The 27,645-nt window shown below is 41.4% G+C and overlaps 1 protein-coding gene across 11 annotated transcripts in view; it reads right to left on the reverse strand.

The window, feature by feature from the left end:
* Nucleotides 1–27,645, reverse strand: part of RNF130 (ring finger protein 130) — a 111,946-nt gene that overhangs the window by 66,748 nt on the left and 17,553 nt on the right. For all 11 annotated transcript variants that reach the window (XM_028850016.2, XM_028850015.2, XM_077937531.1 and 8 more), the window contains exon 2: nt 13,775–13,969. In XM_028850016.2, the coding sequence (XP_028705849.1) occupies nt 13,775–13,969 (195 nt within the window). The remainder of the gene's footprint in view (nt 1–13,774; nt 13,970–27,645) is intronic.

Consider the following 27,645-nt stretch of genomic DNA (forward strand, 5'->3'; position numbering starts at 1 on the left):
CTAGCTGCTTGAGACAGCTGCCATTCTTCAGCAGGGCTCTGGCTGCCCGGTTCTGTGGCTGCTGCACAAGCACGTGTGAGACGGCACACCCTAGTGCCGCGTTGGAAAGCACAGCTTAGGCTGCATCGATGCCACGTCTCCCTTCTTTCAAATCCTCCGGTTACTGACAGTCCTTGCTTTAGGCACACTTCTGCTTGGAATTGAACGTACTATTACCCTATCTACCATGTTGAGCCGTGCTGTCTCGTTCCTGTACTTAAAATTACTTTTGTTTTGCTTTTCCCCACCTCAGAACCTTCACTCCCGAGGGGCCTGTGCCTAGAATACTCTTCTCCACTCTTCAACTCCTATTCAGATGCCGTTTCCTCAAGGCACTCCTCTCTGACCCCTTGGACCTAAGTCACTTCCCACAGTCATGACTTCATACTCAGTGTTTATCTTCTCTGCTTGATTGTAACTCCATGGAAAGAGGTACCATGTGTGTCCTGTTTATGTTTGGAGCTCTAACAAGAGTTCAAACAACAATCAGCATATAAAATCCAAATCTCTTTACCTGCAGTTACCTAACTTTCTACCTTTCCTTCAGACTCCCTCTACTCCAACCAGAGTCCTGATTCATGTGGTTCCCCTACTGAGGGTATTTTCTCTTTCTGGTCAAATCTTAAGTAGTCCTAATTATTTAGGGCCTAGCACAATGAATGCCTCCTATATGAAGTCTTCCAGACCTGAGTCAGAACCCCTTTCATAATACTACTATGCTGATCCCGCCATGTAGGTATGCCAAGCTAAGCACTGAGTGGCTCCCCAATTATTTCATGCATGTGTGTCTCCCTAAGGGAAGAAGTATTCCTAGCAGACACTCGCTTGTACATCCTTCTAAAAATCTCTACAATGTCCATCACAGGATGCCTGGTATATAGCAGGTATAAATCTACACCTGTCGATTAACTATTTTTTGTACTAGATATATTTTAAACAATTGAAAGTTATACGGAAAAAACACCAGGAGAATGAAGGAAAAGTATACTTAGAAATGTTTTTAAAACTGCCAATCTCAAAATGAAAGAAATAATTGATTTCATAATTTTATAAAAGCTACTGCTTATTCCAGGCATAAGAAAAATTGTACAACTGTTACACATTAAACAAGTTTGTTAGCTCAATAAATTTTGCAATCGCCCTCTTTTAGGTAGATGAGGATGCTAGTTTAAGGACTCAGTTACCCGAACTCACAAGGCTGATAATCAACTTGGTCTAAGATTTAAATCCCAATCTTGTGACTGTTTGATATTTATGCCAAATTCTTTTCTCTATTTTAGAGGTACTATATCATCCAACTAAAACTGATTTTTTCTTCTATAACTAAAAATGATTGAGTATGTCATAAAAAATTAAAATCTGTGATAAATTATTAAATATGATATTGGAAGATGAACAACCAGAAGAAACTGAGACAGCTATGGAAACAGATAGTGATCTATACATTGGATGAAATATTTCAATAATGTTTTTCTAAGGTGATGAATATGTAACAGACAGCGTCTCCACTGAGAACAGAATGAAACCAAGAATTTATTCTGTCTAGAAAACAGGAGACAATGGGCAACAGCCTAGAAATTCAAAGGGAAAACAGAAAGGGCTCAAAGAAAAAGGACAAAAGCTCTAACCAAGAACCAAGAATCCTTTCACACTCTAAGATGAGTTAGTTTGCAGATAATTCACAAATTCCCAAACAAAATGGCACTTTTACGAATCTTAAAAATAAAAGCAATATTATATTGCAGATTTTTTTTAAACAAAAGGATTTACTTCCATTGCTTTTGTAAATAATACATCCATGTTTTCCATTTAAATGATTGTGTAACTTTTTGGATTAAACAAGACTCATTAAACTGGAGTAGCTTGGCTTACATTTCTAACTCTAAAATACATAATGTATATGTTTATGGCACGTCTTCACAGTTAATCTTTCAATCTTATACTCAGCATGTTTCTACTAATTATAAAGCAAAGCAAATGTCGTTACTTTTACATTTTGTTTGTCCACTTTTTTTTTTTTTTTTTTAAATAGAGATGGGATTTCACTATGTTGCCCAAGCTGGTCTTGAACTCCTGGTCTCAAGTGATCTTCCCACCCTGGCCTCCTAAAGTGCTAGGATTACAGGTATGAGATGCTGCACCTAGCCTCTCGTCTTTTTTTTTTTTTTTTCTTTTTTGAGACAGGCTTTGCTCTCTTGCCCAGACTGGAGAGCAGTGGTATGGTCTTAGCTCACTGCAGCCTCCGCCTCCCAGGTTCTCAAGCAATCCTCCCACCTCAGCCTCCAATGTAGCTGGGACTACAGGTGAGCACTAGCACACTTGGTTCATTTTTGTATTTTTAGTAGAGACAGGGTTTTATAATGTCTAGAACAGGTTGATCTAGAACTCCTGGACACAAGCTATACCCGCTTAAGCCTCCTAAAGTGCTGAGATTACAGGTGTGAGCCACCATGCCTGGCCACTATCCACCGCCTTTTTTTTTTTTTTTTGAGACAAGGTCTTGTTTTGTTGCCCAGGTTAGAGTGCAGCAGCACAATCTCAGCTCACAGAAACTTCCGCCTCCTGGGTTCAAGGATTCTCCTGCCTCAGCCTCCCAAGTAGCTGGGACTATAGGCATGTACCACCATGCCCAGCTAATTTTTGTATTTTTGGTAGAGATGGGGTTTCATCATGTTGACGAGGCTGGTCTTGAACTCCTGACCTCAAGTGATCCGCCTGCCTCCGCCTCCTGAAGTATGGGGATTACAGGCGTGAGCCACCATGCCCAGCCACTGTCCACTTTTTAATACCATTCTATCATTATCTAGTCTTTTAATTTCTATCTTGAATACTTAAAATATGAATAAAAGTAACAAAAGATCACCTCATGAATACTTGCTTTGTCCCTCCAAGTCAGAATACTTGAGGACATGCAACTGAAACCTGTTTCAGTTTAAGATCTTATACATGTGTTGCTTTTGAACTTTAGTTTGCATTATACTTTTAAAAACTAGCTTTAATGAGGTATAATTTACACCCTACAAGACTCATCTTTCTAAGTGTGCAATGAGTAAAATGATAGGGATGTGCAACCATCACCACATCCAGTGTTGGGTCATTTCCATCACCGCCCAGGAAATTCACTCCCGCCCTTTTTAAAAATACACGTTCCCTTTTTGGTGTTTTACTTTCGTTTTTAAAGATGGGGGTTTTGCTGTAGTTGCCCACCGAACTCGTGGGGTCAAGGGAGCCTCTTGCCTCAGTCTCCGACGTAGCTGGGATTACTGATGCCTGCCAACATGCCAGCTCTCTCATGCTCACTGCAATTAATCTTCATGCTCACCTCTACCCTACACAGCCACTAATGTGATTTCTGTCTCTGAATGTTTGACTTTCTTAGACATTTCATATACATGGAATCATACAATAGTAGCGTTTTGTGTCTGGCTTCTTTCATTTAGCTAATGCTTTTGAGCTTTATCCATGTGTCAGGAGTTAATTCCAATTACAGCTGAGAACATCACCAGCGTGAACTGTGCAGATCCACTTACGGGCAAATTGTCTTCCTTCTTGGCCATCCCTGAAATAACAAGACCACCATCCTCTTCCTCCTATCCCCCAAGCCTACTCAATGGGAAGAAGATAAGGATGAAAACCACTATGGGGATGTGACCAACTTCCACTTAATAAGGAGTAAACATATTTTCTCTTCCTTAGGATTTCCTTAAAAACGTTTTCTTAAATAACAGCACATAACATATGTAACAAACAAAAGATGTGTTAATCGCCTATGTTATCAGTGAGGCTTCCGGTCAACAGCAGGCTATTAGTAATTAAATTTGGGGTTGGGCATGGTGGCGCACGCCTGTACTCCTAGCACTTTGGGAGGCCGAGGTAGGTGGATCACCTGAGGTCAGGGGTTTGAGATCAGCCTGGCCAATATGGCAAAACCCCATCTCTACTGAAAATACAAAAATTAGCGGGGCATGGTGGCACGGGCCCGTAATCCCAGCTACTCGGGAAGCTGGGGCAGGAGAATCGCTTGAACCCAGGAGATAGAGGTTGCAATGAGCCAAGGTTGCGCCATGGCACACCAGCCTGGGCGACAGAGTTGAGGCTCCATTTCCAAAAAAAAGGTAAATTTTGCGGGAGGCAGAAGTTACACGCAGCTCTTTGACTGTGTGTGGGTAGATGTCCCTCCCTAACCTTCTCATTGATCAAGGGCCAACTGCAGTTGCTGAACTATATTCAATTTTATGGACATATAACTTGTTTATTTATTCACCAGTTGATGAACACCTGCATTGTCTCTGCTTTTCTGGCCATAATAAGCAATGTTGCTACGAGCATTTGTGTGTAAGTCTCTGCGTGGACTAAGTCTCTGCGTGGACACGTCATTGTCTTCGTTCCTCTCGGATATCTGGGAGCGGGCTGCTGGGTCATTTGGTATTTTTATGTTTAACTTTTAAATAAATTGCCAAACTATTTTCCAAACTGGTTGTACCATTTCACATTTCTGCTTGCAACACATAAGGATTCTAGCTTATCCACATCCTCCACAAAACTTGGTACTGTATGACTTTTTAATGATAATTATTCTAGAGGATGTGAAACAGTATTGTTTCGGTTGCACTGTTGTTTTGACTGCATTTGTCTAATGATCAATACAACGTCTAATTATTAAACCCTTTGCCCACTGTAAAACTAGGTTGTTTATCTTATTGATTTATAAGAGTTCTTTATATAGTCTGGATGCAAGTCCTATATCAGATGTATGATTCAAAAATATTTTGTTTGTGGCTTATCTTTTCATTGTTTTAATGGTTTCTTTTGAATGACAAAGGTTTCAAATTTTGATAAAATCTAATTTTTTATACACAGTGTTTTTGGAGTCATAGGCAAGAACTTCTTGTTCAAAATCACAGACTACCATCTAAAAGTTTACAGTTTTACCTCTTACATTTTGTCTAATATCCAAGTGAAGTCATTTTTATGTAGTCCAAATCCCTCCCTCCCTCCCTTGCTCCCTCCCTTCCTTCCTTGAAACGATCTTGCTCTGTGGCCCAGATTATAGTGCAGTGGTGCGATCCTGGCTCACTGCAGCCTCAACCTCCTGGGCTCAAGCGATTTTCCCACTTTAGCCTCCCAAAGTGCTGTCATTATAGGCACAAGCCACCAGGCCTGGCTTCTTTTTTTAAATTTGCACGTGGATAACAATTGTTTCAGCACTAGTGCTTGAACAACTGTTCTTCCCTCACTGAATGATCGTGGCACTTTGGTTGAAAATGAACTGACCATAAATATATTTATTTCTAGATTCTCAATTGGGATCCATTGATCTATATGCGTATCCTTCTACCACTGCCACAGTGCCTTGGTTACTAAAGTTGTGGAACGGAGTAGTGTAAGTCCTCTAATGCTGTTCTTTTTCCAAAATGCTTTGGCTATTCTAGGCACTTTGCATTTCCACATAATTTTAGGATCAGCTTACCAATTTCTACAAAACACATGCTATGATTTGCATAGGTACGTACCACAAGGAATTTATATATCAATTTTAAGATAACTGCCACCTTGACAACATTGAACAATGGAATCAAAGGATAGGAAAGGTCTCTCCATTTATCCAGATTTCTTTTCTTTTCTTTTTTTTTTTTTTGAGACAGGGTCTCGCTCTGTTGCCCAGGCGAGAGTGCAGTGGCATCATCTGGGCTCACCACAACCTCTGCCTTCTGGGCTCAAATGATCCTCCCACCTCAGCCTCCCAAGTAGCTGGGACCACAGGTGCATACCACTATTTATTTTTTATTTTTTTGTAGAGACAGGGTCCCCCTATGTTGCCCAGGCTGGTTTTAAACTCCTGGGCTCAAGAAATCCTCCCGCCTTGGCCTCACAAAGTGTTGGGATTACAGGTATGTGCTACCACAGTTGGCTGAGATTTTCTTGAATCTCTCTCAGTAATGTTTGTAGGTTCAATGTGCAATTCTTATATTTCTTTTTAACAAGTTTTTGTTCTCAGGCTATCGAGAATGAACTCTTCTTAATTTCACTTTTGGAATGTTCATAGCTAGCATATACAAATACAGTGGCTTTTGGGCAGACCCAGTGGCTCACACCTGTAATCCCAACACTTTGGAAAGCTGAGGTGGGCAGGTCACTTGAGGTCAGGAGTTCGAGAGCAGCCCAGCCAACATGGTGAAACCATGGTGGTGCGTGCCTATAATCCCAGCTACTTAGGAGGCTGAGGCAGGAGAATCACTTCACTTGAACCCAGGAGGCAGAGGCTGCTGTGAGCCAAGATTGCGCCACTGCACTCCAGCCTGGGCGACAGAGTGAGACTCTGCCTTCAAACAAAAAAAGAGAGAGACAGAAATACAATTGGTTTTTGTATAATGACTTTGTATTCTACATTCTTTCTAGACTTGTTTATTAGATCTAGTGGCTTTTTAATAAATTCTATCTGATTTTCTACATACATAACCTGTGAATAATGAATTTTATTTCTGCCTTTCCAAACTGGATGACTTTTAGTTTTTTCTTCCCTGTTTACAATGGCTAAAACCACAAGAAAAATGCTGAGTAAGTATAATGTCGAAATCAAGGAATGAGAGTGGACATCCTTGGCTTGTTCCTGATTTTAGGGAGAAAGCAGTTAGTCATTCACCATCAAATATGCTGTTAACTGTGACTTTTTCATAGACGCCCTTTATCAGGCTGAGGATGTTTCCTAATGTGTTGAAAGCTTTTTTTTTTTTAAATCATGATAGGTACTGAGATTTTGTCAAATGCTTTTTCTGCACCTACTGAAAATGGTTAGTTGGCTTTTTCATTTATTCTATTGATTTTTCAGATGTAAAAAAACAAAACAAAACTATATATCCCACTTCTGGGGTAATGAATCTAATCCATTTTATATGTTACTAGATTCTATTTGTTAATAACTTTAATTTTTGTGCCTACATTCATAAGGGATATTGGCATATAGTTTTCATGGATATCTTTGTTTGGCTTTGATACGAAGGTAAAAACCGGCTCCACAGAGTAAGTTGAGAAATGTTCTCTATTTTCTGAAAGTTTGTGATGGATTAGAATTATTTTTTCTTTAAATATTTGACAGACTAAACCAGTGAATTTCACGGGAAGAGATTTAATCCCCAATTCAATTTCTTTTTTTTTTTTTTTTTTTTTTTTGAGACCAGGCTGGAGTGCAGTGGTGCGATCTCAGCTCACTGCAAGCTCCGCCTCCTGGGTTCACGCCATTCTCCTCCCTCAGCCTACCAAGTGGCTGGGACTACAGGTGCCTGCCACCTCGCTTGGCTAATTTTTTGTATTTTTAGTAGAGATGGGGTTTCACCATGTTAGCCAGGATGGTCTCGATCTCCCGACCTCGTGATCCACCCACCTCGGCTTCCCACAGTGCTGGGATTCCAGGCGTGAGCCGCCGTGCCCGGTCAAGATTTCTTACCTATTATAGGTCTACTCAGATTTGCTATTTTTTCTTGAGTCAATTTTGACAACGTGTATATTTTTAGGAATTTGCTCATTTTATTCAAGGTGTCTAATTTGTCAGTATAGAGAAAAAAGTAAACATAGCAGGTTTGAACTACTATCCTTCAAAAGGCCTGCTAACAATGTTGGCCCTTGGGTGGCATCTGGGAACATGGATTTGGGGAGGATTTCCACCATTACCTAATAAAAGTGACTCACTGTGAGTGTGACTATGTGGTGAGTCCTGTGAGTCCTCCTAGTGAGTCACTGAACCTGTGGATGGTCATGGGGACCCCAGACATAGTTATAGTTACCATAAAGTTGTTCACAATATTCGTTTATAATCCTTTCGGTTTCTGTAGAGTCAATAGTGATGTCCTTTTTTAGTTGTGGTTTTGGTAAACTGCCTTCTTTTTTATTGTTGGTCAGTCTACCTAAAGGTTTGTCAATTTTATTGATAGTTCCAAAGAACCAACTTTTGGGTTTCATTGACTTTCTCTACGACTTTTCTGTCTCACTTATTTCTCCTTTAATCTTTATTAACTCCTTTGTTCTACTGGTTTGGGGTTTGGTTTGTTCCTCTTTTTATAGTTTCTGAAGGCAAAACTTAGTTTAATGATTCTAGATCTTTGTTTACTGACAGGTATTTAAAGCTATTTAGGTATTTAAAGCTATTAACTTTCATCTAAGAACTGCTTTCCTAGCATCCTACAAATGCTGATGTGTTTTCATTTTCATTTGGTTCCAAATGTTTTTAAATTTTCCTTTTGATATTTTTATTGGACCCATGTGTTATTTAGATGTGTGTTGCTTAATTTCAAATACTTGGGAATTTCCCAGATTTTCTTCTTTAGTTGTGGTTGAAGAATGTACTTTGTACAGTTTCAGGCTTTGAAAATATATTCAGACTTGTTTTATAGCCAACCATATGGTCTCTCCTAGAGAACGTTCCACGTGTGCTTGAAATCAATGTGTACTCTAGTTAGTACGTAGAATGTACTACATATGTTGGCTAGGTCAAGTTGGTTAATAGTGTTGGTCAAGTTTTCTATATGCCTACTAATTTTCTATCTAGCTATTCTATCAATTACTAAGAGTAGGGTATTAAAATCTCCAACTATAATGGTTGAAATGTCTGTTTCTCCTTCCCACTATGTCAGTTTTTGCTTTGTATATCCTGGGTCTCTGATATATGTTGGTGTGCCTGATAGTGTCCCACAGGCATCTGAGGCTCTGTTCATTTTCCTTCAATGGATTCTTCCCTCTGCTATTTCGAATCTGCTGTTGAAGGCCTCCAGTGAATTCTCCATTTCCAAAACCGTACTCTCCAATCCCAGAATGTCTGTCTGGCTCAGCTCTTTTATATAATTTTTATGTTCTTTACTGAGAATCTCTATCTGTTGTCTCATTGCTGCCATTCATTATTGTCATACTTTATTTCTTTAAATACAGTTTCCTTTGGTCTTTGAACATATTTAAATTAATTGCTTTGAAGCTTTTCTCTGCTAAATCCACTATCTGGGAACACTCACAGGCAGTTTCTATAGACTTTTGTTTTCCTGAATATGAGTCAGACATCTCTATATTTTGCACGTCTTATAAACTGTTGAAAAGTGAACGTTTTAGACAATATATTGTAGCAACTCTGGATTCTGATATTTTCCCCCTTAAAGTTGGTGGTGCTGCCTTGTCTGCTTGTTCACTTTTGTTTAGTGACAGGCTGGGTTAAACACATGAAATCTATTTTCACTGCGATGTGCAACCACGACGTGTCCACTCAGTTTCTTCTTGTTCTATGTTCTTTTTCCTCCTCCTTTTTAATAAGACTGGTTTCCTAGGAACTGCCCAGTCACTGGCTCTCCTGTGGTAGCCTGCCTCTGTGAAGTCACTTCCACAGACAGTGACACTGGACACTGGTGTCACCCACCACTGCAGACAGAAACTGCCAGTCCTTGCAGCCTGCTCCACACTGGCAGAAACTCCATACAGCACAGCCTGGGGCATTTGGGAAGCAGCACCCTGCTAAACCACAAATTTCCATTGCTCTTACCTGAGGTCTAGAAGTTTTCCAAAGCATAAATGTGTCTCAGATTATTGTCCCTTCATTGACATCCAAAACACTGAAATGGCTGCTTTGTCAATTCTGTCCAGTTTTTTAGGTGCTTTTTTGGAAGAGGATCTGCTGGTCTCTTCACTTGGTCTTTACCCCTACTTCTCTATTATTTTTAATGCTACCTTATAAATATTTTACAAAGTTTTTCTCTAATGATTATTTTGAAATATTTCAAATAAGCAAAAATTACAAAGAATATAATAAACATCTGTCTACCCACACACTCAGCTTAATAAATAAAACATTATAGATACATTTACTTCTCTCTGATCCTATTTCCTTTCTTCCCTCTCCAGAGACAACCATTATTCTAAATTTTGTATTTATTAATCTTATGTATGTTTTTCTTAGTTTATACCTATATACATGCTCTTAAATTACGGCCGGGCGCGGTGGCTCAAGCCTGTAATCCCAGCACTTTGGGAGGCCGAGACGGGCGGATCACGAGGCCAGGAGATCGAGAGACGATCCCGGCTAACATGGTGAAACCCCGTCTCTACTAAAAAATACAAAAAAACTAGCCGGGCGAGGTGGCGGGCGCCTGTAGTCCCAGCTACTCGGGAGGCTGAGGCAGGAGAATGGCGTAAACCCAGGAGGCAGAGCTTGCAGTGAGCTGAGATCCGGCCACTGCACTCCAGCCTGGGTGACAGAGCAAGACTCCGTCTCAAAAAAAAAAAAAATAAATAAATAAATAAATAAATAAATTACTTAATTAAAATGTTTTGCATTTTAATTTTATTCAAATGATATCTCACTCTAAATATTCTTCTATAACTTACTGTGTTTGGGAGACTTACGTAATACATGTAGCTTTAATTCATTGACAGTTAACTGCTGCATAAACATGCCACAATTAACCCAGGCTCCTATGACAGACACAGGTGTTTTCAATAACCTGCTGTTACAATGCTGTAATACTCTCATACACGTTGTCCGTGCACAAGTGCAAGAGTAACAGGGTGTAAAGAAGGATAGAGAGGCTATCGGTGCTTGTGTAAATATATGACATCTACCCATTGGCTCCCACATGGTTGGAGGTGAAATGTGAGAGACGGGGAAACGGCGGTTGTGTCCACCACAGGGATCCATGGCCTTCCACAGAGTCTAGATTGAGAGTCACAAGGGGCCTTATAGAAGGCCTCTATACTCCAACCCCCACCCAGGAGGCAACATAGCCTGTGTCACAGAGCATTTCAGTGGAAAATTTGGGACTAAAACCTAGGTTTCCTTTCTTTACCGCCTTCTTTCTCAAAGCAAGATCTGTAGACCAGCAACATTAGTGTCACCTAGAAACTTGTTAATAATACAGGCTGTTGGGCCATATTCCAGACTTATTGAATCAGAACTTGCATTTTAACAAGATTCCGAGATGCACATTAAAGTTTTAAAGCTTGAAAAGTAGAGTGTGTCTCTAGGGGTGGAATTACTGATCACAGTGTGCAGATTCTTTTAACTACACCGGACAATGCCAAATTTCTCTCCAAAGTGTCGTACCAATTTACCCAGTTTAGTTTCCCACATTACTTTTTCTAACTGTCTATGAACCTAATCACAACCTAAGGCCGTTTCCTATTGCTCTTATGTACACCTCCACTGTTTGCCTTACAAAGTTTCCGTTTCCTAAGAATATATCCTCAAACTATACCCCTGCATTTCTTTAATTGGTGCTGTTAAACACACGTCTGTGATAACAAGAGTTACATGGTCAAATAGGTTTGGGAAACACTACATTAATCAAAATAAAACAGGTTTTTTGTTTAGTTTTGTGTTTGTTTTTGAGACAGGTTCTAACTCTGTCGCCAGGATGCAGTGCAGTGGTATGATCACGGCTCACTGCAGTCTCAACTTCCCCAGGTTCAGGAAATCCTCTCACCTAAGCCTCCCAAGTAGCTGGGACTACAGGCATGCACCATTACACCCGGCTAATTTTTGTATTTTTTGTAGAGATGGGGTCTCCCTATGTTGCCCAGGCTGGTCTTGAACTCCTGGGCTCAAGCAACCCTCCTACCTTGTCTTCCCCAGGCTCAGGGAGCAGTGATCGTACCACTGCACTGCATCCTGGGCAACAGGATTAGACCTTGTCTCAAAAAAAAAAAAAAAAAAAAAGCCTGTTTTATGTTTTACTTTGATTAACCTAGTATTTCCCAAAGTTCTTGGATTACAGGTGTGAGCCACCACGACCAGCCAAAACAGGTTCTTTAAGACTTCTCAGAGACCCAGAAATGTTAATAAGCACTAGGAGCCCCTAGATGTGGACTACGTTTCAAGGATTTTCTGAAACTTTGTGCCCCCATGAGTCCTCTAGGAACATATCTAAACAAACTAACATTTCAAGGAACACGGATGGGAAATGCTGCATTGATACAGGCTTCCCGTCCTTTTTAAATACAAGTAATTTAAATTTTTTTTAAGATTTCAATTCCCTCTTATAATTCCCAGATCTTCTCATACTTTTATTAAAAGACTCTCATTTTAGCTACTTCTCTGTGGTTCTGTGTAAGTAAAACAACATTAATAAGAAAGAAAAATTCATTTTGCTCAGCTGAATTTCTCCCTATTCATTTTTCTTCGTGTTTTAAGTAAAGAAGAAATCAGCATGGAATGAAGATAAGTTACATTAGGCCCAAATTTTTAAACAGTTTTTCTTCCCTCTGAGACAACTGAGGAAACCAAACCGGCACCTGCTCTGAAACCCGGCAGAAAAACTACCCCCCTGAGCCCCGCGTTTCCACACAGATGTCCAGCTAAACTAAACTGCTCCTTAATTTTCTTTTGGTTTCCCTGAATAAATTAAAAGTTACACGACCCCAGTGATCTCTCGATAGTGAAAAATCACACATTTTATTTCATTCTTTGTGTTTTTCTTTAGTTTCAGTTTTTGTACAATAAGCATGTGTTACTTTTGCGATTGGAAAAAATACACCTTACTTATCTTCTTTTCTTTCTTTTTTTTTTTTTTGAGATGGAGTCTTGCTCTGTCACCCAGGCTGGAGTGACGCAGCGTGATCTCGGCTCACTGCAACCTCCACCTCCCAGGCTCAAGCGATTCTCCTGTCTCAGCCTCAGCAGCTGGGATTACAGGTGCCCTCCACCATGCCCAGCTAATTTTTAAATTTTTAGTAAAGACAGGGGTTTCAGCACGTTGACCAGGGTGGTCTCAAACTCCTGACCTCAAGTGATCCGCCCACCTTAGCCTCCCAAAGTAATCTTACTTCTAAAAGGCTTAGTTTGAAAGGAAGACAACAAGTCAGAGGGCACTAAAGTTTAAATCCACCTGCACCATTCTATCAAGATGTGCAGGGAAGTACCAATGACTCTCAGTTAGGGTGGGCAAGTCTTTGCAAGAAACTTGCTAAAAGTCATTATGTAAAAACTACACGATGAAAAGTTAGTTCTTTAAATAAGTCAAACTCTAAAATTCTCATGAATGCAAAACTAAATTTTATCTAGATTTCAACTTAAGGAGACAGAGTGGTGAAACTAACGGAACATCAACAAAACTGGGGTGTGAGCCCTCTTCTGTTGGCCCTTACCTCTTTCAGTCCCCTTCCTAGTCTGTAAGATGAGAGAGAACCTACATCACGCATGGTTATTGTAAGAACTGTCTAAAAAACATATTTAAAAAACTCATCACACAGCGCCTGGCATTTATATAGTAAGTGCTCAATAAACTGCAACTATTGTTATTAAACAATTAGAAATACCCTGACTGCTTCCAGAAGAAATAAAGAAGCATTGTTACTACTGAAATTATATGAATTACTAAGTCAGTTTCAACATTCATCCTGATGAAAACAGAATCCTTCCCAGACAGGTAATCCTTGAGAATCCATGACATAACCTGGGTGAATGATTCCAAATCAAATACATTATTTGTCGAAGTTAGTAAGCAAAATGTAGAAACGCAAAACAACTAAGGATTTAATCACAGCCAGTGATTTAATAAGTCCAAGTTGTACGGACTGCTGTGATCATTACTTATGAAGAAGAAGAAATTCAACTATGGGGGAAAAACATGTATCCCAACGAACAAATGGCAATACTAATAGGATTATGTTGGAAATTACATGGCTTCAGCAGAGGCAGAACGGTTACCTATAAAGCAATGATTTCTAAGAAGAAAAACAAAACCAACAGCCCCCATGCTTTGTTTACCTGGGTGAGTCATGGTAACCGGCTCCTCTTTGGATTTATTATTGTAGATGACTACAGCAACTGCATTGTGGAAAGCAGCCCGTGATATTTTCTCTTTAAATGTGCAGTTTCCCCTCTGCAGCAAGGCAATCCACTGTTTGATATTAGGAGGGACAAAGAACCGGGTTTGTGGATCACAGCCCAGATGATCAGCAACTGAAAAGAAAAAGAAATATACACATGAAAGATAAATAAAACTGACCAAGTCTTTATCAAAGCGTCAGCTGCTTTCTGAATACCACACAGAGCTAAAGCACGTCAAGCAGCTTGTAGCCAGCGGAGCTATGAACACATCCACAAACAATGCAATGAATCAGTATCTACAGGGAGAGATGCTCCAATGAACTGCAATATAATGCACATTAAAACAATGAAAATTTCTTAACTTTACAGACTGTTAAAAAATAAAAAGACTGATAATATCCAGTACAGGGCAGTAAAGGGAGGAGGAAGAAAAGGCCAACACAGATGAGAAACCCAGGTGACTGATGTAACCCCGACTTTTATTCACTCGTGTTCAGGTGCTAGCCCTCTCCACACACACCCCACCACTCCACACACACCCCACCACCACTACCCCCACTGTGAGAAAGCAGGAGACTGGACTGGGGGCTAATGAGGAAGCCAACGTAATCCTTGGTTCAGTTACTAAGCGATCCTGTTGAAATTCAACCATGTTTGAACAAAGTTCTTCGTCAATGTCTAAGGAAAATTTACAAGTTTGGTTTTGGCTTATATTTGAAAGGTGAAGTAGTTAAAATAACATCTAAGTAGAATAAATGTATTATTCCTCTAATTTATATTAGCAAAAGTCACCCCACAACTCCCTATCAAGATACACTTACTGTATCCATCTGTTTAACAGGTTACAAGAAGACACTAAGAATGTTGGTTCTACAAATCACATGGCCACTGTTCTGGATTTTTTGGGGTAGTTTATTTAAAATACTCATAAGTACATTTAAATCTGTCAGAGTAAGCTCCTCAATTTTTTACTCTGCACATATGGCCATCATGGTTCTGACATCCTCTGCAAATCTTAAGAAGCCCCCGGCTGCTCTTCCCACTCCCACTCCCACATTTATAACAGGTTCAAACGAGAAAGAGGGCAGTCCAGGAGGGAAGAGAAGTCACCAAAGGTAGTGTCTGAAGACTGCTGGCACACAGTGGCGGAGGGTGCCAGCCCTGTGCCCTGAGTCAGCCCTGTCGGTCCTCTGTGTGCCAGGAAGGAAGCGAGGAAAGTGAACACAGCACATAGATCTAAAAGGGTGATATCAGAAGTAAATAAATCATAAAAACATGGCAAGATGTGGTGGCTCAGGCGTGTTAATCCCAGCACTTTGGGAGTCTGAGGCAGGTAGACTGCTTGAGCCCAGGAGTTTGAGACCAGCCTGGGCAACAAAGTGAAACAAAAAATACAAAAAATTAGCTAGGTGTGGTGGGACGCATCTGAATTCGCAGCTACTGGGGAAGCTGAGTGGGAAAGATTGCTTGAGCCATGATCGCACCACTGAACTCCAGCCTGGGTGACAGAATAAGACCCTGTCTCAAAAAAAATCATAGAAACATTAAGTATTAATTGTAGTAGATAAAGAGATGACACCAGAGGGAAAATGTTGGCTTTCCACACACCTGGAAGCACAAGCTTAGCAAAAGAAACTAAATGCTTACACTACTTAAATTGTAAAACGTAAAGATGTCACTAACTGCAGAGAACTATTACATCTATCATTCCCACTTAAATATCTTTCTCCAGATTTTCTTATAATTAATTGTGGTGAGAGACTGCAATAAGAGCATATTTGCTACCAGAGGTCTCGCATTACATGAAATGGAAGACGAATGTTTTCACAATTTTTCATGATTGATATTGTATACAACCATTACCTACCCTGTTCCTTAAAAGGTTTCTGCACTCTGAAACTTTAACCCTTCCTCAACCAAATTAAATAGGGGGATAGAAGCCTATGTCACAATTTTAGGAGCAATTGAAAGACACAGTCGATGTACTGTAAAACTTTAAAATCCTGAAACAGATTGTTTACTTTCAGCACTATCTGTTTCATCGATAATTATGCTGTTTAAAATAAAAGCAGCTCGGCAACCTGTTATGATAATCTCCTGTCTTAGAAAAATGTCTAATACTGTATCCAAACAGGGAATAACCAAAGAACTGGTTTTAGGTGTTTTGTTATTTTTCAAAACACGCTGCTGCACAAACCCTGGAAGAAAATGCAAAATAGAGAATATGTAAAGTGATGTGTTCCCTTGCCTTCTGTGTAACAATCATTTGTCTGTGACTAATCTCTTCTTCCCTGTGGTCTCGCATACATGTACAACGTAGTAAAGAGGAAACAACATAGTTATGGAATCAGCAAGACCTGTGCTCCAGGTTCTAGATCAACTGCTTACTAGCTGTGTAACCATCACAGGTTACTGAAATTGTCCCATCTTTAATTTTTACTTACTTATAAAGATTGAGATATTATCTCAGAGTTTTACATGTGAAAAAGCCAACAGTAATTCTTTCTGGCTAGGCATGGTGGCTCACGCCTGTAATCTCAACACTTTGGGAGGCCAAGGTGGGAAGACCACTCGAGGCCAGGAGTTCAAAACTAGCCTGGGCACATAGTAAGACCTTCATCTCTACACAAAATAAAAAATAAAAAAAATTAGCCAGGCATGGTAGTTCCAGCTACTCAGGAGGCTGAGATGGGAGGATCGCTTGAGCCCAGGAGTTCAAGATTACAGTGAACTATGATCATGCCGCTGCACTCCAGCCTGGGTGACAGAATAAGACTCTATCTCTAAAAACAGTAATAATTCCTTCATTCTTAATGCTTAAAAAAAACCTCTTTCCTTTTGTTTGTTTCACTGACATTCATCCTATGTTGTCTTGGTGATCCAGTTTGGTGCCCTTGGGAGTTTCTGTGCCGAAATATGTGGGCTTCCCCAAGCTCAGCAGCACCCCACACTCCTCCGCTCTTAGTAACCACCACTCACAGATCCCAAGGCTCATCTTCTTTACCTCTTTCCTTCTGACAGTGTCGCAGTCCACTCAGATGACAGCAGTTCAGTAATATTCATAACGTTCTAAGCATGAAAAGACACAGCAAGGGGTGCAACCACAGAGCAAAAGTTATCAAACATACTGCAGGGGGCTTTAAAACTCTCCTGAAGGAATCCTGCCCACTGAGACCACATTCTATGAACAACTGCATGATCAAAAAATCCAACAATGGCCTGTATAAGCAAAATAAACTTCCTGTTTCCCAAAATTCATCTAATCATCATCCATAAAAGGTCTCCGAAAACATTTATATTGGTAGTACAATACAAAATAAGCAAGAATAAGATAGGAGGTTTCTGTTCAAAAAAGTGGTATTTATTATTCAGAAGAAAGTAAGAGGTTTTCATAAACAGGAACTTAATACTGTAGTATACTCATTCTACCCAGTTATTCCCTCCTGTAATTAAGAAACTATAAATAATGAAAACAACAGCTCTATAACAACTTTCCAAGAAGACTGATGACTACGATTAAGTAGTATTATTCCAAAATTTAATACCAGTTGTTTACACTTGAGAAATTTATTAAGTGAAGACATATTATGGTATAAAGTATCTATATAACTATGAGCCTTTAACATTTGTCAATAGCAATTCTGTTCCAATTCAGAATTACTGTACTTCCATTTTTCTTACCTGCCAAATTTTATAAGAGGAAACTATCTCTGAATTATTTGCATTTATTAATTATATAGCCAGAAAAAACTTACTAGAGGTTTTGATAAAAATTTCAAGATAGGAAATACAAAATATTTTACTATAGAACTTAAATTTTTTTTTCCTCTAGGGCTTTTCCTGCTGAGTCCAAAAATATTAAAAGTAATGAGACTTATTTACCTTTTGACAGGAACCAAACAATTACGGGCTCCTCACCTAAATGAATAGTAATTTATGTGCTTAGCAACATGCTAAGTACCAAAGAGAGAGAAAATGGGGCAAATGCCTTGCTCTTGACTCCTAAAGCACCTCCACATGGCCGGGCGCAGTGGCTCACGCCTGTAATCCCAGTACTTTGGGAGGCCAAGGTGGGCGGATCATGGGGTCAGAAGTTCAAGACCAGCCTGGCCAACACAGTGAAACCCCATCTCTACCCAAAATACAAAAATTAGCCAGGCATGGTGGCGTGTGCCTGTAATCCCAGCTACTTGGGAGGTTGAGGCAGGAGAATCGCTTGAACCTGGGAGGCGGAGGTTGCAATGAGCCAAGATTGCGCCACTGCACTCCAGCCTGGGTGATAGCGCTAGACTCCGTTTCAAAAAAAAAAAGAAAAAAAAGAGCGTCCACATTTACTGAGGCATCATAATTGGCACCGGCACAGAAGCTGACATTAGAGGGTGCCAACACGGAGTGCGTTTAGAGACTGAAGGAGGGAGGAGGGCAGGACGATGGTCAAGATTCAGTGTGAGCTGGAGCCCACATGGAACCCCTGAAACTTGCCCAGGCAGGAAGGGAGGCGGGTACAGAAGTTGCCAGCATAAAAACACAGAACAAACACTAAACTCTTCTCTTGAACTCTTGTAAAACTAAGTAAGATGATATGTAACAGAACCTAGAACACTATACAAATTCAAGAAGATCAAGTTCGGAAAATATCTCATTTGTAATGAGAGAAGGGGAAGAATATTCAGGTAGGAATAATATGTAAATATTTAAAGGGCTGTAGGAACGAAACATCTCTTCCACACCCCACCAGTCTGAAACTCTCCTCCACTTTGATTCATTTGATTTAGTAAAATCTCATTTCTTAGAAATGTAGGGCTGGGCGCGGTGGCTCAAGCCTGTAATCCCAGCACTTGGGGAGGCCGAGATGGGCGGATCACGAGTTCAGGAGATCGAGACCATCCTGGCTAACACGGTGAAACCCCGTCTCTACTAAAATACAAAAAAAAAACTAGCCGGGCGAGGTGGCGGGCACCTGTACTCCCAGCTACTCGGGAGGCTGAGGCAGGAGAATGGCGTGAACCCGGGAGGCGGGGCTTGCAGTGAGCTGAGATCCGGCCACTGCACTCCAGCCTGGGCAACAGAGCCAGACTCCGTCTCAAAAAAAAAAAAAAAGAAATGTAAACATGCCACGTAAAAAGCACTCACCATGCTACGGTGTAGGCTAATGGTTTCCTTCCTACCCCTGAGAATTGTCAGTCTGCTGCAGGGGCAGAAGTGAGAGCCTAGGACAGTATTTTTCTGCAGTGATGGTGAGAACAGGCGGCCGCACAGCACAGTGGCAAAGATGTGCCTCTCCCTCTCAGAGCCTGTGTGTCTCGCTTCATCCCCCTGAAACGCCAGTCCCAACTCTCTTGCTCGCCACCTTCCGAGCCTCAGGATTCTGTCAAAACGTCTTCTCCAGAATGCCCTCCCAGCCTCCTAAGACGGAGTTGGGTGCTTTTTTCAAGTTGCCATGGCACCCTCAGGTTACATCCATCTTGGCATTTATCAACTGTATTAGTAACTGGCTGTTTACTTCTGAGGCTTTCCTTCCGGAATGTGAGGTCTAGCATCTCCTGTGAACATGTCTGGCACATAGATGTTTAACACGTTTGATGAAGGAAAAGGGGAAAAGTGACAGGGAAATTAAGCCAAAACTGACATTTAAAAAAAGTTTGTGGCAAAGAGCTGTTTCATGTGGTAATATCCTGACCTACGGTAATGTTCTATCAGTTGCTTCCTACAAAAGAGGTAAAAATAAAAATGAGACTAATTAGTTACCCCAGATTTAGATTTCTCCATTGTCAGCTATGGTCTGGTTGCTTTCCTGCTCCTGAATTAGATTATAACTTCTTTATTCTTTAAATTTCCTGCTTCTACCCTATCTTTCCTTATTTTCCTTCTGTCAAATTCTGATTTTATGTTTCAAAGAAAAAAACACAATTCATCACTTCTGTTATCAATTTCTTAATTTTATTTTTAATGGCAGCTACTGGACTTGGGTCGAGCTTTCATTCTCTTCCACTTCCATGGATATAACTTATTACCTTACTGTTTCTACACCTTCATTTAAACCTAACATTTCTTTTTATTACTTAGCTTCATTGGGTGTTTAGTCTTATTGAAAATGTTTTCTTCTGGCCGAGTGCGGTGGCTCACGCCTGTAATCCCAGCACTTTGGGAGGCCAAGGCAGGCAGATCACCTGAGGTTGGGAGTTCAAGACCAGCCTGACAAACATGGTGAAACCCTGTCTCTATTAAAAATAAAAAATGTAGCCTGGGATGGTGTGTGGGCCTGTAATCACAGCTACTTGGGAGGCTGAGGCAGGAGAATTACTTGAACCTGGGAGGCAGAGGTTGCAGTAAGCCAAGATTGCACCACTGTACTCCAGCCTGGGCGACAGAGTGAGACTGTCTCAAAAAATAAATAAATAAAACAAAATAAATCTCAGGCCACTCTCTGTCCTCCAAACTGGCCTGCCCCAGCCCAGCACTCTCCTCTCTCCACTCCCGGGTCCCACTTCCTCCAGGCTTTCCTCCTGCACTACCACAGTCATCCTTTGGGTCTTTACTGCCTCTTCTTCCTCCACTCGAACCTGCAATATTGATGGTCCCGAGTATTCTGCCTCCCGTGATGTGGGCCCAGGACTTCCCAGGGCTTGTTTTCACCATGTCAACAGCACACTTTTTTTAATTTTTATTGGAACAACGATGTTTACTAACATCTCATGCTGAACAGCCCTCTTTTGAGAAATTATTTTTCATTTTTACTTATATGAACCCAGTTTCTAATAGACACAGCTAAATCAGGTCGACAGCATGCTAAGAATCAGGAGAGGAAAGTGGAAAATTACACACACAGAAGGGAATTCATTCCCTTCCATTCCAAGCAAAAACTCTGGCCTTGACTTGATGAGTTAAAAGGAGTTCTTCAAGGTTTCAACTGGTTTACATGGAAGGGGTATGGAAGGGAGTCTTTGTTTGTAGTCCAGTTTATGGCAAATCACTCTATCTAATTTATCTGTTTCCTGGTTGCTCTGCCCTGCTTCTAGGTGATAGGATTATATTGCATCAAAGGCTACAGGATTAACCTCCGAATCTAGGCAATTTCTGCTTGACTCACATAGGAAGAACCAGTGTTCCATGTAACAAAATCAATGACTTAGATTGATTAAAAACAATGAGGCCAGGTGCGGTGGCTCATGCCTGTAATCCCAGCACTTTGGGAGGGAGGCTGAGGTGGGAGAATCACTTGAGCCCTGGAGTTCAAAGCTGCAGTGAGCTGTGATGGCACCACTGCACTCCACCCTGGGAAGCAGACAGAGAAAGATGCTATCTCAAAAATGTGGGGAAGAGGGAATTTATCCTGTTTCAGAACAGGGCCATATTTTGGGTTGAAGAATTCAGCACCTCAGCAATGTCTCCAGGATCTGGTTCCTTTTCATCTCTTCCCTTTGCCATCCGTAGCTTCAGTTTCAGCCTAAGAGTCCCCTCTTTACTATAAGATGACTGCCAGCAGTAACTGGAGACACACAGCTCCCTGTTCATATCCAGTGGGAGACAGAAAAAGCCAACCCTCCAGGTATGTAATTTAAGCTCTTTACTTCTGTGCAGCTCACCCTAGGTCATTTATCCCTCTGTGCCCCACACCCCCTTCTGGGGCTCAAACAGGTGTCACTTAGAGCATGTGGCTGCATGGAAGTGACGGCAGACGCCTGAATTACATAAGGTTTCTGTTTTCTGTTTTAAATGAGCAGAGGCTGGCAGGCAATTAACAGCTCACTTCAAACCCCAAGGTGACTCTATAGAGTGGCTCTTAATTCATCAGAATCCATACTTGGCAATTCAAACCCACCAAAAAGGCCAAAACCTAAGAAGAAAGCTTCTTTGGTTTCCAAGTGCTTTGACACAGGGAGGCGGCTAAGGTACCAGCCCTCGGCCTCCTTCCCTCCTCGAGGGAAATGCGAGCTCTTCGGGAGAGGATGCCCATTTGAAGAGCAGCAGCTAGAGCAAGCGTTCTTGACAAGGCTCCGGGGACAGAATTCAGGAGTGAGCCACATTCGGATGAGGGGAAATCATCTTTATTTCTGCTAAAATCTAACTGAAAGCTAGCATTTTCTTTATTTATAAACATAGATAACAAACCATCTGCAACTCTGTAACCGGCGGCAACCACATTACGGTTATTGCAAATACTGCAAAATACTGATAAAGGATTAGGCCCACCACTGATTCCTGTTTCTAATGTTAACTACACAAGTATTACCATGTCACAAATATGTTAAGTATTTTAAATACTTTGATACAGTGTTTCAGTATACTTGATTTTCTTTAATCCTATTTACTCCTGCACTTAACACTGTTCTGAGAAGCAGCCCACAGGTTAAATCAGACTGCAAAAGGAGTCTCAACTGCCAGGCTTAGTCTATTTGCATATGTATATGATATATTTGGATTCATCTCTATTATTTTATTGTGTTCTTATTTATTCTCTTTTTCTAAGCTTCTTTATACTTTTTTCCCTCTCCTTTCTGCCTTTGAATATATGGACCACATTTCACTTCCCCCTTTTCCTCATCTATATATTCAAGTTCTATTTTTTTAGTGGCTACCCTTAAAATGTTAACATGCATACCTGATAAAAGGTCTACAATTAATCAGTACCTCTATTCTCCTGAATACCTCAAGGCTCTTAAATATTAGTTTCCTAGGGCTGCCAGAACAAAGTACTACAAACATGGTGGCTTAAACAACAGAAATGTATTCTCCCACAATTCTGAAGGCCAGAAGTCCAAAATCAAGTCGTGGGCGGGGCCACTGTCCCTATCTCTAGCTTTATCTAGTTATTTCTTTATATGGATATGTAGATACAAAAGAATTTATTCTAAGGAACTGGCTCAGGCAGTTACGGAGACAGACAAATCCCAGGGTCTGCAGGGTGAGCTGGCAGGCTGGAGCCTGAGCAGAGCGGATGCAGTTCCAGGCCAAAGACCAGCAGGCTCAGCACCCAGAAGAGCCAAAGGTTCCAGTCAGGCAGCCAGGCAGGAGGAATCCTCTTTTACTCCAGGGAAGGTCCCTTTTTTGTTCTACTCAGGCCATCAATGGCATGGATAAGGCCCACCCACATTCCAGAGAGCAATCTGCTTCATCCAGTCTACACATTCAAACGGTAACCCTGACCGAAACCTAAGAATTCTCTCAGGATACTGTCTGACCAAGTATGTGGGCACCTGCGGCCCAGTCAAGGTGACACACAGAATTCACCATCACAGTCCTTCTCACAGCTCACTTTTTCTTTCTGTGTTCCATTTCCCTCCTCCTTATTCTACATCCTTTAGAAATTCTTTCAATGAGGATCTGTTAGGTAAACTTGTATTTTTACATCTGAAAACATCTTTCTTTTGTTCTCATTCTTGAGTGACAGGTTAATCAAGTAAAAAATTCTACACTGTTAATTTTCTCTCAGCACTTCAGGGCTGTTATTCCACTGTCTTTTTTTTTTTTTTTTTTTTTTTTTTTGAGACAGGGTCTCACTCTGTCGCCCAGGGTGGAGTGCAGTGGCACAGTCAGAGCTCACCGCTCAACTTCCTGGGCTCAAGTAATCCTCCCACCTCAGCATCCTGGGTAGCTGGGACTACAGGCATGCACCACCATGCCTGGCTAATTTTTGCATTTACCCCAACATGGGGTCTCACTGTGTTGCCCAAGTTGGTCTCAAACTCCTGAACTCAAACAATCTGCCCACCTCGACCTCCCAAAGTGCTGGGATTACAGGCGTGAGCCACCAAACCTGGCCAATTCTAGTGTTTTTAAAAAGTAAACTAAATGTGTTTCTTGTGTTTCTCCTAAGTGACAATTTGTAATTCTTCAGTTATATCCTAAAGAAACAAATTCTTACAATAAATTATCACCTTTTTGTACAGGATTTTTAAGAAGGTGGCAGCAAAACGTCTTCTGGACACCTAAATGCTGGACGCCGCAGTCAATGCGCAGGAACGTTCCAACAGCGGAACTGCCAGCAAGCGCACTTGTCAGCAGCCGTCCATCATCGTGTGTCCGCTGAACTCAGTTACTGTACATCTCAAATGGATTTTCATTATTTTTTTACATCCTTAGAACGTAAATATATCTGCTGGATGTTCTCCATGACATAATAAAAAGCATCTTAAGGATAAGTTTAAATGACGGCTAATACAAATCACTTCACATGAAAAGTCAACTTCAATAATAATAATAATTTCTATTACAAATGATGCAACAGATACTTCATGCAAGAGAGATGATACAGATCTAAATAACTGAAAATTAGAGCTCAGTCCGCATACAAAGTTGGAGTCACAGTGCAATATAAGTGTTAATTATTTATCCACATCACTCTTCGCTCCACAAAGGAATTACAGTACTGAGTACAACTCTTCCTGAAGCTCTCTGTTCTCTTGGCTCCTATCCATCACATCTTCCTCCCACCTCTCTAACTATTCTTCATCATTTTCCACTGCTAGACCCTCGCCGGGGTCTGTCCTAGGCCCTCTTTTCTCAGTGGGCAGTATCCTCCACTCCCCTGCCTTCGACTACCAACTATGTGTACATCATAATCGAAATCGAAATCTCTCTCTTGAGCTTTTCTGTTTAATATTCACCTGCCTGCTAGACATTTCTCCATGAATACCGAGCACTCCAAACTTATTAGCTTCCTCTCACATGTGATCTCTTTCCAGTGTAGAGTTCTGGCTAACGGCATCATCTACTGAAACACAAAGGACTACAATTCCTGTTGGAAACCAAGTGGCCATATGGAGACTCAACTTCCCACTGCTACTGCCACACACAGGGACACAAGGATACCACCCGTGACCCAGGGCAGCGCCTGAAGGCATTATTAACTCTTGGGCAGAAAAGAATGTGGGAGCAAGCTTGTTTTTTTTTTTTTTTTTTTTTGAGACGGAGTCTCGCTCTGCCGCCCAGGCTGGAGTGCAGTGGCCGGATCTCAGCTCACTGCAAGCTCCGCCTCCCGGGTTCACGCCATTCTCCTGCCTCAGCCTCCCGAGTAGCTGGGACTACAGGCGCCCGCCACTCGCCCGGCTAGTTTTTTGTATTTTTTAGTAGAGACGGGGTTTCACCGGGTTAGCCAGTATGGTCTCGATCTCCTGACCTCGTGATCCGCCCGTCTCGGCCTCCCAAAGTGCTGGGATTACAGGCTTGAGCCACCGCGCCCGGCCAGCAAGCTTGTTTTATCTCATCACTTCTTTCTTCTGGTATTTCCAGTACTAATGACTCTGATGCAATAACAGTAACGACAAAGACTGGGCTACCTGGACCATAATTTAAAATGTTATGACAGGTCAGGAGTCACGCAGCTCACACTAACAGGGAAGAAGCCATCTGTCCAGAGGTTGACTAACCAGCGACCAAAGGACTTCAAGTTAAATTGGTGAGGAGGGCGGGAGGAAGGGAACATGAGGGAAATCATAAAATCAGTCCCTATGGAGGATTATAGAAAAAAAAAAAAAGACTGAAAGAGATTACTCGCATGAGAAAATGAGGTTTGAAGTGTTCATAATCTGAGACATCCATAAACCAATAAATATGAGTAATAAGAAAAAATCTTAACGTTTACCTTAAATATAGAAAATAATCAGTGAGACTTGTTGAGGCGGGTCTTAAGATTGGCCTATAGGCCGGGCGCGGTGGCTCAAGCCTGTAATCCCAGCACTTTGGGAGGCCGAGACGGGTGGATCACGAGGTCAGGAGATCGAGACCATCCTGGCTAACATGGTGAAACCCCGTCTCTACTAAAAAATACAAAAAAAAAAAACTAGCCGGGCGTGGTGGCGGGCGCCTGTAGTCCCAGCTACTCGGGAGGCTGAGGCAGGAGAATGGCATGAACCCGGGAGGCGGAGCTTAGAGTGAGCTGAGATCTGGCCACTGCACTCCAGCCTGGGTGACAGAGCAAGACTCCGTCTCAAAAAAAAAAAAAAAAAAAAAAAAAAGATTGGCCTATAATGATGGAAAGCTACTATTATTCAGAGGGAAAAAAAGTATTTTATGTCAAGATAACATGTCCTTCAAGGAATCCCAAGTAAACAGAAGCACTCAAGAACACCTCTGAGAGGCAGCAAGGAAAATAAGACTTCGATGCGATAGCATGCTGAGATCAACTGGCCAAATGGAGTAAAGATAAAAGTTTTTAACAGATCACAAAACTGGCAGACAGGATACGGCACCGACAGGTATTCCAACCACCTACAGAGCTGCGGACGAGATCTCACCCCTCAGCTTCCATCCACTTCGCCTCCCACAGGACAGTGGCCAGGTATGATCCCGTGAACAGATGCCCAAGCCCAATGCAGGCCCCGAACAGAAGTGACAAGTCACTTGGAAGAAAGCAACGTATCATTTTAGAGTTTACAAAATCCTGGGCAAACAAAGCTGAGTAACAAATCATCTCGATGAGAAAGAAAATGACACGTTACACGAAGAAAGCAGCAAGAACACACAAGACAAATTAAGCTTTGAGGGGGACTCAACAAAACCTGAAAAGGCAAACACAAGATGATGCTAGAGGCTTACACAACTTTTCTTTAAAAAGCCCAGAAAGTTGAAGGTTGCCAGTAATGACAGGAACAAGCAAAGCTGCTTCTCACAAAAATTTTATTTATTTATTTTTAAAGTATATTCAGAGCAAGAAAAGTTGAAAAGAAATAGGTCTACTGCCCAGGGCCAAAGAAATGATGGATGGAAACATTTCTCAAGACTTTTTTTGCTTTTGCTTTCTCTACCACAGAGAATAACCTGAGAACTGCAACAAGCGCGGCTACACGACACTGAAAATGAGTGCAGAGATTGTAAAAAACCAACTACATTCTTTTTTTTTTTTTTTTTTTTGAGACGGAGTCTCACTCTGTTGCCAGGCTGGAGTGCCGTGGCACGATCTCGGCTCACTGCAATCTCTGCCTCCCAGGTTTAAGCGATTCTCCTGCCTCAGCCTCCCGAGTAGCTGGGACTACAGGCGCGCAACACCACACCCAGCTAATTTTTGTATTTTTAGTACAGACAGGGTTTCATCATGTTGGCCAGGATGGTCTCCATCTCTTGACCTCGTGATCCGCCCTCCTCGGCCTCCCAAAGTGCCGGGATTACAGGGGTGAGTTATCGCGCCCAGCCAGCAAATACATTCTTAGAATAGGTTTTTCTGTTACCTATTTTTACTTCATCTCAGTAGAACAGCTGTTTATATCTTACGCATCCATGCTGGTTTCTTCAATTAATCACTCATATTCCTTCTTGAGATGATTTGTAATGACCCAGCTTTCTTTGTCCTAGGATTTGCAAACTTAAAAAAGGACACAGTTGCTTTCTTCCAAATTTCTAGTCACTTTGCATTATATCACCAAATGCAAAGAATTCCTTCCAGCCCCTGGCATGTCACCCTCCTCGCCAGGGACGGATGCAGATGGCCACTTAACTTTTCAGACAATGCACATTCCTTTAACTTCTCCGATATCCAGCTGTCCCCGTACCCTTTACTGAAAAGACTACTCTTTCCGTCTGAACTGTCCGGGCGCCCTTGTCAAAACTCAAGTGACAAAAGGGTTTCTTTCTGGTTCTCAGCTCTACTTCACCCATCTACCATGTCTCTACCAGTACCACACTGCCTTGTGGTAAGTTTTCAAACTGAGAAATGCGAATTCCCTTCATTATTTATTTTCAAGACTGTTTTGACTACTGTGAGTCCCTTTTACTTCCATACGAATTTCTAGTATTTTCATAGGACGGTCTGAATGTGTAGGTCAATTTGGAAGGGCAAAGGTATCTTAACAAAACAAGTCTTTGGACCTATG

Source organism: Macaca mulatta, chromosome 6 (genome assembly GCF_049350105.2).
Source record: "Macaca mulatta isolate MMU2019108-1 chromosome 6, T2T-MMU8v2.0, whole genome shotgun sequence".
NCBI lineage: Eukaryota > Metazoa > Chordata > Mammalia > Primates > Cercopithecidae > Macaca > Macaca mulatta.